We start from the raw sequence: 13943 nt of genomic DNA, 5'->3' as shown, positions 1-13943 counted from the left end.
TTATCACATTTCAGGAAGTGTAGAGGGGTGATTGATGGGATGTTACGTTAGTAAGCATGTCTGACTATGTTCAGAGAACCTACTTGTAGCCAAACACTTACAGCAACACAAGGTATGGGGGGAGATGACTGTGCTGATCTTGTGGGAGGCAGTGTCCTGTCTACTTGTGTGATTAATGAGTGACATGATGTGAGGAGGGGAATGGAGGCAGCAGGAAGCCACAGACTGAGAGTTATATAGTGGATGAGCAGGGTCCCCCAGCAGCACAGAGTATATCAGGAGATGAGTGATGTGTTAGTGAGGACAGGGCTGTATGTGTCAGGGGCAGTGACATGATGTGAGGAGGGGAATGGAGGTAGCAGGAAGCCACAGACTGAGAGTTATATAGTGGAAGGAGCAGGTTCCCCCAGCAGCACAGAGTATATCAGGAGATGAGTGATGTGTTAGTGAGGACAGGGCTGCATGTGACAGGGGCAGTGACATGATGTGAGGAGGGGAATGGAGGCATCAGGAAGCCACAGACTGAGAGTTATATAGTGGAAGGAGCAGGGTCCCCCAGCAGCACAGAGTATATCAGGAGATGAGTGATGTGTTAGTGAGGACAGGGCTGCATGTGACAGGGGCAGTGACATGATGTGAGGAGGGGAATGGAGGCATCAGGAAGCCACAGACTGAGAGTTATATAGTGGAAGGAGCAGGGTCCCCCAGCAGCACAGAGTATATCAGGAGATGAGTGATTTGTTAGTGAGGACAGGGCTGCATGTAACAGGGGCAGTGACATGAGATGAGGAGGGGAATAGAGGCAGCAGGAAGCCACAGACTGAGAGTTATATAGTGGATGAGCAGGGTCCCCCAGCAGCACAGTATAGTGATTTTATGTTTTTATTATGTTATATTGTATTATTTTATGTTCAAGATTCTGTGTACATATTACATTTGTATTCTTTTCTTCCTCAGAACAGGCAGTAACTCTTCCCAGGGTCTTCCAAGAATCACTAACCATAATATTGTGCAGCGCCCAACGTCCCGGACACACCCCAGAACATCAGAAAACACGTCTAACAGGGAGACCACCAGGAAGGTGAAGATGTTACGTAATGCTTCAATACATTCATTTAAATGACACATGGGGATGCTCTATTGAACTAGGACTGACAATTGTGATTTATACTGACCTCCCGCTCCATTGGTTACGTCCTATATTCCAGTTATGTACTGGGGGTAGGAGACTATAGGTATCTGAAATGCCTTCATTGTAAGAAATGATATCCACACAATGCAGGAAAACTAGTCGGTTCTCACTTATGTCCAGCAGGGGGAGATGGAGAGCCCTCACATGTAAATATTACACATTATTTATTATTATTATTATTATTATTATTTTTATTATTATTAGTATCTTTGACTTATAAGGCGCCACAAAGGGTCCGCAGCGACGTACATTACATATACAGAAAACAGAACCAAGTCACAACATGATATACAAATATATACAAACACAGGTGACAGGGTAAAGGAAATCAGATTATATCTGACAGATAGTGTAAGGGATGGTAGAAATCAGCAAGAAGAAGGCAGAAGCTTAATAAAACAGGGAAAACAGAGCTAGGGAAGCAGGCCAAGAGGTACAGAGGGTGAAGGAACAGTAGAAGAAACACACAAGGAAAGAGGGCCCTGCTCATGAGAGCTTACAACCTAAAGGAAAGGGGGAGACACAAATAGGGTGGTACTAACTGGGGAAGAGAGCCAGGACAAGAAAGTTAGGAGGACTGATAGACTTGAATAAAGAAATGATTCTTAAGGGCACGCTTGAAGCCTTTGAGAGTAGATGCTAACCTGATGGAACGTGGAAGATCGTTCCACAGCAAGGGAGCAGCCCGGGCAAAGTCCTGAAGACGAGAGTGAGAGGAGGTGATCAGTGAAGTAGTGAGGCGGCGGTCACAGGCAGAGCGAAGGGGGTGGGTAGGAGTGTAGGTAGAGATGAGATTGGAGATGTAAGGAGGTGAAGATTGACTAAGAGCTTTAAAGGTGAGGGTGAGAAGTTTAAATTTAATTCTGTAGGGTATGGGGAGCCAATGTAGTGACTGTTGGAGGGAGCCCGCAGATAGAGCGGCGGGAGAGAAAAATGAGGCGGGCAGCAGCATTGAGGATACACTTAAGAGGGTCAAGGCGAGAATCAGGTAGGTCTGGGATAGGCTGGCTCAGGATTGTATCATTGATGAAGCAGCACTTAAGTTTCACTTCTTAGAACAGCTGTGGGCAATTGCGTCCCGCCGAGCCTTCTCTTGTGCCCCTACCCCCGCTGGCTACTCCCGATCTTATGAGAAGGGGGGCAGACGACTTCCTCGTCATGTAACCTCCTCTGCACAGCGCCCTGTGCTCTCCCTCCTTCCGCGATGTGGCCCGTCTGATGGCTGGAGAGGCGCTCCAGGGCCCCTCCATTTACTTCATGTCGTCCATCGCTGTCTTAGAAGTAACTGAGGGTGACAAGGAAGAAGCAAAAGGCTCCCAAACACCAGCCTGGTATAATACCTGGTGTAAGGGATGAGAAGGGCATCATCGCGGTTGCCATCTTGGCATGAAATGGTAGTTTCCTGGGAAGCCATTATATACGCACAACAGACTTCCTGCTTGAAAGGGAATTGAAGAAGTTAGAAGTAGACATGGAGGCTCTATTAGATGATCACTCAGGTGACACTAAGGGGTAGATTTATCAAACCTACAAAAGATAAGTGGAGGTGTTGCCCATAACAACCAATCAGATTCTAGCTATCATGTTCTAGAATGTACAAGATAAATAACAGCTACAATCTGATTGGTTGCTATGGGCAACAACTCCAGTATTCCTTTTTAGAATGTATTGCAAGGCTGATTTACTAGCTGGAGAATTGATGAACGGGCAGCACATTTTCCTATGTGCAAATACAGCTATTTGTCCTAGCGACCATAAGCAGAATTGTCATTTTATGTAGAAATGTGTATTGTGCAAACAGTAAAAACTTCAAAATCCTGTCTACTTTTACTTTATGATGAACGAAGGGGGTCATCGATGCTTAATGGCTTTCACGCCGCTAACTATGAAAAGAACTAGATAAATGTCACATTTATCTACTGTTCTAGTACATAACCTTATTTACAGATAGACTTATTTTTTGCTGTAAGATCATTTTCATATCTGTTCTATAATTTAGGCCTCGGATTGTCCTTTATCTGAGTCACATAGATTATATTGAAAGTTTTTGTAACCATCTTGCACAATATAAGTTACTCTTCACTTTGCGTTGTTAATTCTTGTTCCGTTTTGCAGGAGAACGGCAGCAGCAGCCCCCCCGAGGTCGTAGAATTTGGACTAAATATTTCAGCAGTAAACAGAGGACAAACTGCACCACAAAGGAGGGTCAGTGAGTTGCAAGAGAAATAAACTACCAGCGAGATTTACATCAAACTAAACTATATTTATGTTTTTTTTTTGTAAATCAATGTGTTTATTTTATCAAAGTAATTAAAAAACAAAACAAAACAGTACAGTAGTAAAAGAAAAGAGAGGACAATAGTTTCTGGACGGGCGGGATGAGAATTCAGGATATGGGGAGAGATAATGATTGAATGTAGCACTGTTACCAGCTCTCTCCAGAAGGGAATGGATGGATACTAACAAGAGGGGAAGAGGAGTATGTTTAATGGGGCACTCATAGGCGTTTCTATGTTCACTGCTCCCTTACCAGAAAATCTCTTTATTTCTGTCTTAATCTATTTATTGAATTAAATCACATAGTATTAACCTATTATAGCGTTTAATACCATATTATTAATAACAGGGGACTTATTATCTATAATTAGCATACTATCTTTTACCAGTTATAGGTTATGATGGGAAATACTGCATAATAAGATAGATCCTTTATTAGGAGGTTACTATTGTCTGTTGAATTGGACAGAAACAACTGGAAATTGAGGAGTTACTAATATAAGGAAAATCTTATTTTCCAAGAGATCTTTATTAATAGCGACACAGTTTAGCAGTCATTCTGCTTTTTTAACTGTATCCCATTCACCGGTTCATTATGTCATTTGCATTTTTTAATTGTTTCGCTAATTATGTTGATTCTCAATAATGATTGAAGTTTCTATACACTATTGTGTTTTTTAAAAAATACTAATAAAGTTTAATCTTTTTATGTGAACTAACCCTATGAGTGCCCCATTAAACATACTCCTCTTCCCCTCTTGTTAGTATCATATTGTACTATATGTGAGGGTGCACCTTCCCCAGTGATAACGGTTGAAAGTAATATTTTACATTTAAATTGAAATTGAATTGATATTATAAGAATATATCACTGGGTTATTGGGTTTACCCAGTGTGGTACACAATCATCTGGGAATGGATGGATGTCACAGGAGAAATAATCATTAATAAGTTATCTGCAAAGAGACTTCCTCTATACTCCTGGGCTCCTGCAGTTACTCCTCTGAAATAGGATGGACGACGTATAGTTCTCGCCAAGGGTTTTATGACAAGAGAACATAACGTGGGAAGATTGAGCAGCCGACTTCATTCCATATCTGGAAGGAGCGGTAGAATTTCTTTTGTGAGCCCAGGATGGGGATGAGTCTCTCTGTCCCAATCCCCAGACAATAAGGTCCCTGAGGGGACAAGGATCTTCACCCCTCCTCGGTAAGGTTAGGGGGTCCCTTTGCCCTGGGTTTCGCCATGGAGGGCACATCAGTAAGCATCAGGTGGATGGAGAACCTCAGGGTCATCCCCCTCCCCCTTTAGATCTTGGGGAACGGAGCCCATAAGGCTGCCCGCAGGTGACCAGTCCCTAATGGCCAGACGACCAGGTGACGGGCCATCGCCTACATATATGGGCATCTCCACCTGACCATAGACAAAAGGGACAAATGTTCCATTTGGTGCAGAAGACCATTGAGAAAATGGTCAGGAAACGTAATTCCCTCTGTATCCTCCCAATCCACTCTGGTCGCATCTAACAACAGTTAGTGGATTGGGGGGGGGGGGGGGGGGGGGATTCGTTTGAGCTAAATAAAGAAAGTTCTGCCCTACTCTCCTCACCAGCTGTAAGTCATTATACCACCTCCCCCAAAGCTCCGTACCTCATATAGAAGTGCGGGTAGAGGAGGGACGTTTCCTGGTATCACCAGGGTCCGAGGGGGAATAAATTACACAGGGGGAACTGGGGGGTGAATAACACGGGGGAGAGGGGGAATTACTTGGGGAGGGGGGATGAAATACACAGGGTGAACACTTCCATTTTTCTCAAAATTTCTCTTTAGTAAATCTCCTCCCAGGGGGTAAATGTATGAATCTCCGGATTCTTCATCTCCGGCGTGTTCAGCCTCTTCAGCGCTTAAATTTAAAGCGGCGCTGCCTTGTAAAGGGAAACTTCCCTTTACAAAGCAGCGCCGCTTTAAATTTAAGCGCTAAAGAGGCTGAACATGACGGAGATGAAGAATCCGGAGATTCATACATTTACCCCCTGATGTTTATCGGAATCAGCCTATTTGGGTTCGTACACTCAGGGTGTATATTTACTAAACTGTGGGTTTGAAAAAGGTGGAGATGTTGCCTATAGCAACCAATCAGATTCTAGCTGTCATTTATTTAGTACATTCTACAAAATGACAGCTAGAATCTGATTGGTTGCTATAGGCAACATCTCCACTATTTCAAACCCGCTGTTTAGTAAATATACCCTCAGTCATTTGCAGTTGAGTCTAAAACAGCCCAAATGATCGTCAGAATGACAGTGGACATCGAATTGAGAGGGATCTTTGTGGGAAGATACGTTTGTAATGAGATAAACCACTATTTTATCTTCTATCATATCATATTTTTTAGTTACGGAGTGGATGGTGTTCTTATTTTTTCTTTTCTGTCATTTATTTATTTATTTCCCAGGGCCAGATAATTGACTTCCGTGGTATGATCCAGGACGCCATAAAAGGATCATCCAATGAGATCGCTATGAACAGTCTAAACTACAACCCTGACCCCTCCGTGAGTCGGACGATCTATACAGAACCACGTTACTATGTCTGAATAATCCTAAGGGACTGGTCACAGACCTCTCACCAGGAATCCATATTACTAAACATATAATACACCAAATCCAGCATCGTGCTGGGTACTTGATAATGGGTTGTTTCACCATTTTAAGCCGTAATCACAAAATATCTTTTTTTTTTTTTTTTTTTATGACTGATTCACATAAGAGGAAAAGGTCTTTCTTAAATTTGGCATTAATTGTTATCTAATCTGAACTGATTATATAGTAATAACTTTGCGTTCCTACTATCAGGATATTAGTACCGTTGGTGTGTTATATGTAAATTAGGTGGAGGCAAAATAATGAAGAACGCACCAAATTATTATTGTTATTTAATTTTTTAAAATCTTTCCGCTGCTCTTGTGAATACGGCTTCTTCATGTATCTCATCCACGTATCAGGATCCCATCCCTACGTCGAGCTGGAGGCTCTATAAATACTATAATGAGTTACATCAGCTCACACAGAGGATGATGGTAGATTACGTACAGTGACGTATGGAATGTCTGGCCTGTAATCTCAGAATATAAATTCAAGGCGTTACAGTACATGCCTTTACCCGCATTTGTAGTACTAGTACAACGCATTTTGACTGGTTTCCAATGACCCACATACTCGCATTTTTACTCGCGTTCGATGCATTGTTTAAACGCAGAATGAACGCATTTGTAATCCGCATCTGAACGCTAATAAAGACGTGTATCTAACACATGTGAAATATATCACTGGTGGGTACAGGTCTCGGATAGCAAATACAACGTACTAAAAATGACACCAGATACACTAATGAGTGGAAGAGGCAGTACGCAGTTACACATACATTATAAGACAGTGACGGTGGGTGATGATCTTATAATACTCCAGTTACATTATATGCCTTACCTCTTGTCATTCCCCAGGAGCGGTTACTGAAGCCGGTCAGCGCCTTTATTGGAGCCAACAGCGAGATGAGAGAACTGGCGGCGGTTATAAGCCGGGTGAGATTCTATTTACACTTATAAGTAGAACTGGATCTGATACAATAAATAGAAATCTGTTAATACTAATAATTGATCAATGCGTTGCGGTTTGGCTCCTCCCTCTCTCTAGTGCATCAATCATTCTGACAATTACCATCCTGTGCTGTTACTGTAGAGAACTCCTACACTATAGAGAATCCCTTCCAAGGTTTCTGATCACTGTTACAGCTCATGGCATGTGCACTGTAAAGCCGGTCGGAGCTCACTGTCAGTGGGATGTAGGAAGCTCACAAGGGAGAAATGTTCTGGGCTACTTAGATGCTTTCCAGGCTCGGCAGTCTGCTGTAACATACATCATCTACAATTATTTATATAGTGCCAGCAGATTCTGTAACACTTAACAATACATAGCTGCAGTTTTTATTTATTGATTAAAGTCAGTGACTAGGGATATGGGACTGACTTTTATGGAAATATGGCACTGAGTAAGCAACTTCAGAGTAAGAAAGGTTCTCATATTCAAGCAAAAGTATTACAAGAAAAGTCTCCTTTATAGTTTAGTTCCAGTGTAAATAATATGTTCTGCTCCTGTCCGCAGCCTCCTCAGACAACATCTCTACATTCAGTTTTTGAATAATAGACAATATGCTGTTTTCTGTAGAATATTTACTTTCCACCAGGAATTATTTCTGATTTAATGCTAAATACTTTGTGTTTTGTTGTAGGACATCTATCTGCAAAACCCCAGCGTACGGTGGGATGACATCATCGGGCTTGACGCAGCCAAGCGATTGGTGAAGGAGGCTGTGGTGTACCCCATTAGGGTGAGACAATTATACCACTCTGATTAATCATTACAATATATATATATATATATATATATATATATATATATATCTCGATCAGCTACAACATTAAAGCCACTGACAAGTGACGTGAATAACACTGATTATCTTGTCACAATGACACCTGTCAGGCGTTGGGATATAATAGGCAGCAACGGAACAGTCAGTTCTTGAAGTTGATGTGTTGGAAGCAGGAACAATAGGCAAGTGTAAGGATCTGAGCAACTTTGACAAGGGCCAAATTGTGATGGTTAGGCGACTGGGTCAAAGCATCTCCACAACAGCAGGTCTTGTGGGGTGTTCCTGGTATGCAGTGGTTAGTACCTACCAAAAGTGGTCCAAGGTAGGACAACTGGTGGACCGATGACAAGGTCATAGGTGCCCAAGGCTCATTGATGTACATGGGGAGTGAAGACTAGCCCGTCTGGTCCAATCCCACAGAAGAGCTACTGTAGCACAAATTGCTGAAAAAGTTAATGCTGGCTGTGATAGAAAGTTGTCAGAACACACAGAGCATCGCAGCTTGCTCGTATGGGGCTGTGTAGCTGCAGACCAGTCAGAGTGCCCATGCTGACCCGTGTCCACCACAGAAAGTGCAATTAAAGATGGTGGCCTGGTCCAATGAGTCACGTTTTCTTTTATCATGTGGACGGCCGGGTGCGTGTGCGTCGTTTACCTGGTGAAGAGATAGCACCAGGATGCTCTATGGGAAGAAGGCAAGCCGGCGGCGACAGTGTGATGCTCTGGGCAATGTTCTGCTGGCATTCATGTGGAAGCTACCTTAACACGTACCACCTACCTAAACATTGCTGCAGACCAGGTACACCCCTTTATGGCAGCGGTATTCCCTGATGGCAGTGGCCTCTTTCAGCAGGATAATGCTCCCTGCCGCACTGCAGATATTGTTCAGGAATGGTTTGAGGAACATGACAAAGAGATCAAGGTGTTGACTTTGGTCTCCAAATTCCCCAGATCTCAATCCCATCGAGCATCTGTGGGATGTGTTGGAAAAACAAGTCCGAGCCATGGAGGCCCCAACTCACAACTTATAGGACTTAGAGGATCTGCTGCTATCATCTTGGTGCCAGATACCAGAGGACACCTTCAGAGGTCTTGTGGAGTCCATGCCTCAACGGGTCAGAGCTGTTTTGGTGGCACGAGGGGACTTTACAGTATTAGGCAGCTGGTTTGATGATTGTATGTGTGTATGTATATATGTCGGGTTCAGTACGTCATGTATGTATGTATCCCATGTTCAGTTGGAGATGTGGATAAGTAGCAGATGACATTCAGCGCGGGTCTCCGTAGAACGGAGGAAACCTAAGTACGAGTTTGAGCAGAACACACACCTGTCAGATGATATCTCTGCACAGCTCATATGAATACGTCATACGTCAGATGTAGTGAATCACCGGCCTTTCTGGTGGTTACTGCTCCCAGTCCCTTAATGTCGCTCTGTAATACTTTCTAGACCTCTTTCTCCCTGTAAACTTTTAATCAAAAATTAAATATAATATTTTTACATTTACATTTTATATTTTCTGTTTCCAGTACCCCCAGCTATTCACGGGAATCCTATCTCCTTGGAAGGGGCTGCTGCTGTACGGCCCACCAGGTATAATACATTGTGTTATGTAACATATAATCATCTCACTGTGTCTCCCTGAAATAAGATGGATAAGTTACATGTTATGTGTAACTGTATAGTGGGTAGATATTTAGTATTGATGCAATGTTACTGTCTTTGTTGTCGCTTCTCCCCCTCAGGGGCCTATTCAATAAAGAAAGATTCACAACCATTTAGTCAGATATCGCATTAGTGTGTACGCTCCCGCGATCGTGTTTTATTATACCTAGACACATTGTATCTGTTGCTTTAGTGTTCTAAACTTCCTAAAAATCACGTTCGATGATGGAAAGATTTTGGACAAATGTGGCAGTGTGTACGCAGTCACCACCAGCAGTGTAGGCAGATATCTATAGACTGTACAGAGTCACCATCTTTTCAGCAGATGGTTATGAGAGATGAAGATCACAGATCTGAAGATAAGTCGTGAAGGTGTGTACACATGGATCTGTGTGATCATCGGGACTTTCAGTTGTTGGTGAAATCGTTACAGACATAACATCTGCAGTAAGATTAGATAGATGTGCAGTGTGAGATATTATATAATGGCTGCCCTTGTAGAAACAAAGTGGATCTTCGTTACCAAGCGTACTGCGTGCATACGTGTTTTGCACTGCGCATTTCACACCTAATCGCTGCTCAGACCATGCCCTAGCTACTACAGCTTTTTCCCTGATTCTTATCTTATTTTAGTTTTAGTTTAGTTATTTAAGTTTGGTTTTTGCACAAGGCGCCCGCTCTGTACTCTGTAAGGAACTGCCACCCATCGGGCGATGAGTTTATGCTTCTGCGCAAATGCTGCCAGGTGATTAGTTCCTTGTAGAATCGGATAAGCAGGAAATGGTTTTTATAAATGACTTTTTTTTGGGTGTTCATTATCTTTCATCGCTTTATGTGTGAGTGATTGTTCTATAGTGTTTGGCTAGGTGCACACTAGAGAATTTTCCGACCGATGTGTTATCTCAAACGATTGAACCTACGACTGAAGGTCCGATCAGTCTGACGATTCATCCATACACACTGACACGATTTACCTTCAGATCTGTGATCTTCATCTGGTCCTCCAGTCTTCAGAGAACGACAGCACAATATTCATTCATTATTGTCACACTGATTAAACCACCTTGTTATAGCTATCCACATGTCCAAACGAAATTCGTTAGCTTCTGTTATTCTGAAACAAAACATTCTGTCTCAGAGCGAACAAATGAATTATTCCTTCTACAGCACTCTCTACATTTATTCACCGGGACATTCATCGCTAGCATCGGCTGAAAAGAGCCCGACTCTGTAAACCAGGCCTGTCCAACCTGCGGCCCTCCAGGTGTTGTGAAACTACAAGCCCCAGCATGCTTTGCCAGTAGACAACCTGTTGATAGCTGGAAGGGCATGCTGGGACTTGTAGTTTTACAACATCTGGAGGGCCGCAGGTTGGATAGGCCTGCTGTAAACTCTATGGAGATCGTGAGCATGAGTGTATACACTACATGATAGGTCGGTGGTTGGTCGCAAAATATTAAACAGTACGACCAACCAAATGAAACAATGATCGGCAGTTTGGGACGACTTTAGATCATGGTGTCACTACACACTCACACGATATCTGACCAAACGGTCGTATGTTGGCTGATTGGAGGTTTTTTGTGCAATCATCGGCCCAGTGTGTACCCAGCCTTTGTGTTGTGTCCTAGGTACAGGGAAGACCTTACTGGCCAAGGCGGTGGCCACAGAATGTAACACCACGTTCTTTAACATTTCCGCCTCTACCATCGTCAGCAAGTGGAGGGGGGATTCCGAGAAACTTGTACGGGTAAGACCATTGCTGTTCCCCTCTTTATACCCCTGTCCCCTGGGGTTTCCCTATCCACGGTTCCTGCAGACATAAAGGCCCCATTGAGTAATAAACAAATGTTTAAGATTCCCCTTGCGCTACCTCCAATTGTAGCGATATACATCTTAGGTTAACACCCAATTTAACCAATATTACAAAATATCCCCAAAACAAATAAAGTGTTGTAGGCTTAAGTATAATTAATGAAATTCTATTCTTATTGTATAATGTAACAATAGAGCACAGTACACTTTATTTGTTTTATGGATCAAGGCCCCATTGTCCTAGGACAGTATTGGCTAACCTGTGACACTCCAGGTGTTGTGAAACTACAAGTCCCAGCATACCCTTCCAGCAATAAGCTGCTCTATATTGGCAAAGCATGCAGGGACTTGTAGTTTCACAACACCTGGAGTGTCACAGGTTAGCCAACACTGTCCTAGGATATTATAATCCACCACTGACTATTAGCAGAGACAGGAAGACGTGGAACTGCCCGGAACTCCTAGATAGAGCAGATTGAAAGTGGAGTCAAACGTGAAAAAGGAGTAATATATTCTATAAAATTCTCTTAAAACGTAGTTGGTTAAAACAATTTTTTTTAATGACCTTAAATTCATTAGTATTAAAAACATGGGGTAAAAATATTGTTACTTATTAATAAATTCTATAAATGTTTTGATTAAAAAATGAACACACTACTCATCTTGCGTAGATGCAGTTACTGTTATAGTTCACAAATAGGGGGGGGGGGGGGGAACCTCCATCCTGGATACCAGAGGGGTCTCACATTCGCCTCTCTCGGAATTATGTGTAATAAAGTCACATGATGTGTAATGACAGATGCACTTACAGCATAACGGTGTATAGATATATATGAAATTCCTCCCGCTACGCAGGTGTTGTTTGAACTTGCCCGATACCACGCGCCGTCCACCATATTCCTGGATGAACTGGAGTCCGTGATGAGCCAGAGAGGAGCAGGACCGGGGTTGGTAGAATTAATTTAAAATAAATTATTGTTATATTCTTAGACAGTGGTGGTTCAAATACCACCACTGTCCTCCTATCGCTATTACTCTACATCACCAAAAATGCTTTATTATTGAATTTAAAAACAAATAAATTAAATAGAGAAAAAAAATATATATATTTTTTTTTTTTATTAAAAGTTGAACTGGAAGCCTGGATTAGGGCGTTCAGTTCTGTGCCTGCATTAACCAGCAATTCGGTTCTCGCTCCCACACTGGCCTGGCGGAGGGGTAACATCACACTTACCACTGCCAGTGTTGCTGGGGAAATGAGCATCACTCAGCTGTCACCACAACATTTTAATTGTATAGCTGCAGAGATAGAAAATCTTCCATATCTCTGTGATTTTGATATATAGAGCTCTTGGTGATTCACAAAAAAACCCCAATTAAACCATAATTCATGAGATATCACCTATCAATTCACTATGAACTAGAAACATGACCGAGGGACCAGTAACATGACTGAAGAACTAGTACATGACTGAGGAGCCAGTGACGTGACTGAGGAACCACTGATGTCACTGAGGGACCAGTAACGTGACTCAGTTACTAGTACATGACCAAGGGACCAGTGATGTGACTGAGAGACCAGTGACGTCACTGAGGAACTAGTACATGACTGAGGAACCAGTGATGTGAATGAGGAACTAGTACATGACCAAGGGACCAGTGATGTGACTGAGGAACCAGTGACGTGACTGAGGAACTAGTACATGACTGAGGGACCAGTGACGTGACTGAGGAAATAGTACATGACTGAGGAACTAGTACATGACTGAGGGACCAGTGACGTGACTGAGGAAATAGTACATGACTGAGGGACCAGTGATGTGACTGAGGAACCAGTGACGTGACTGAGGAACTAGTACATGACTGAGGGACCAGTGATGTGAATGAGGAACTAGTACATGACCAAGGGACCAGTGATGTGACTGAGGAACCAGTGACGTGACTGAGGAACTAGTACATGACTGAGGCACCAGTGACGTGACTGAGGAAATAGTACATGACTGAGGGACCAGTGACGTGACTGAGGAGCCACTGATGTAACTGAGGGACCAGTAACGTGAATGAGGAACTAGTACATGACTGAAGGACCAGTGATGTGACTGAGGGACCAGTGACGTGAATGAGGAACTAGTACATGACTGAAGGACCAGTGATGTGACTGAGGGACCAGTGACGTGAATGAGGAACTAGTACATGACTGAAGGACCAGTGATGTGACTGAGGGACCAGTGACGTGAATGAGGAACTAGTACATGACTGAAGGACCAGTGATGTGACTGAGGGACCAGTGACGTGAATGAGGAACTAGTACATGACTGAAGGACCAGTGATGTGACTGAGGGACCAGTAACGTGAATGAGGAACTAGTACATGACTGAAGGACCAGTGATGTGACTGAGGGACCAGTGACGTGAATGAGGAACTAGTACATGACTGAAGGACCAGTGATGAGACTGAGGGACTAATGACGTGACTGAGGAACTAGTACATGACTGAGGTACTAGTACGACTGGGGGATGAGTGATGTGACCGAGGGACCAGTGACATCACAAATAATTTAACTGTC

The 13943-nt window shown here is 43.0% G+C and overlaps 1 protein-coding gene across 1 annotated transcript in view; it reads left to right on the top strand.

The window, feature by feature from the left end:
• KATNAL2 (katanin catalytic subunit A1 like 2) overlaps positions 1-13943 on the top strand; it is a 29569-nt gene that overhangs the window by 10399 nt on the left and 5227 nt on the right. The window contains exons 5-12 of the mRNA XM_075185991.1: positions 958-1081; positions 3308-3397; positions 5924-6022; positions 6971-7048; positions 7756-7854; positions 9427-9490; positions 11194-11312; positions 12233-12324. Of these exons, the coding sequence (XP_075042092.1) occupies positions 958-1081; positions 3308-3397; positions 5924-6022; positions 6971-7048; positions 7756-7854; positions 9427-9490; positions 11194-11312; positions 12233-12324 (765 nt within the window). The remainder of the gene's footprint in view (positions 1-957; positions 1082-3307; positions 3398-5923; positions 6023-6970; positions 7049-7755; positions 7855-9426; positions 9491-11193; positions 11313-12232; positions 12325-13943) is intronic.

The sequence above is a fragment of the Mixophyes fleayi genome, chromosome 1, assembly GCF_038048845.1.
Source record: "Mixophyes fleayi isolate aMixFle1 chromosome 1, aMixFle1.hap1, whole genome shotgun sequence".
Lineage (NCBI taxonomy): Eukaryota > Metazoa > Chordata > Amphibia > Anura > Limnodynastidae > Mixophyes > Mixophyes fleayi.
This window is presented reverse-complemented; position numbering and strand designations above follow the sequence as displayed.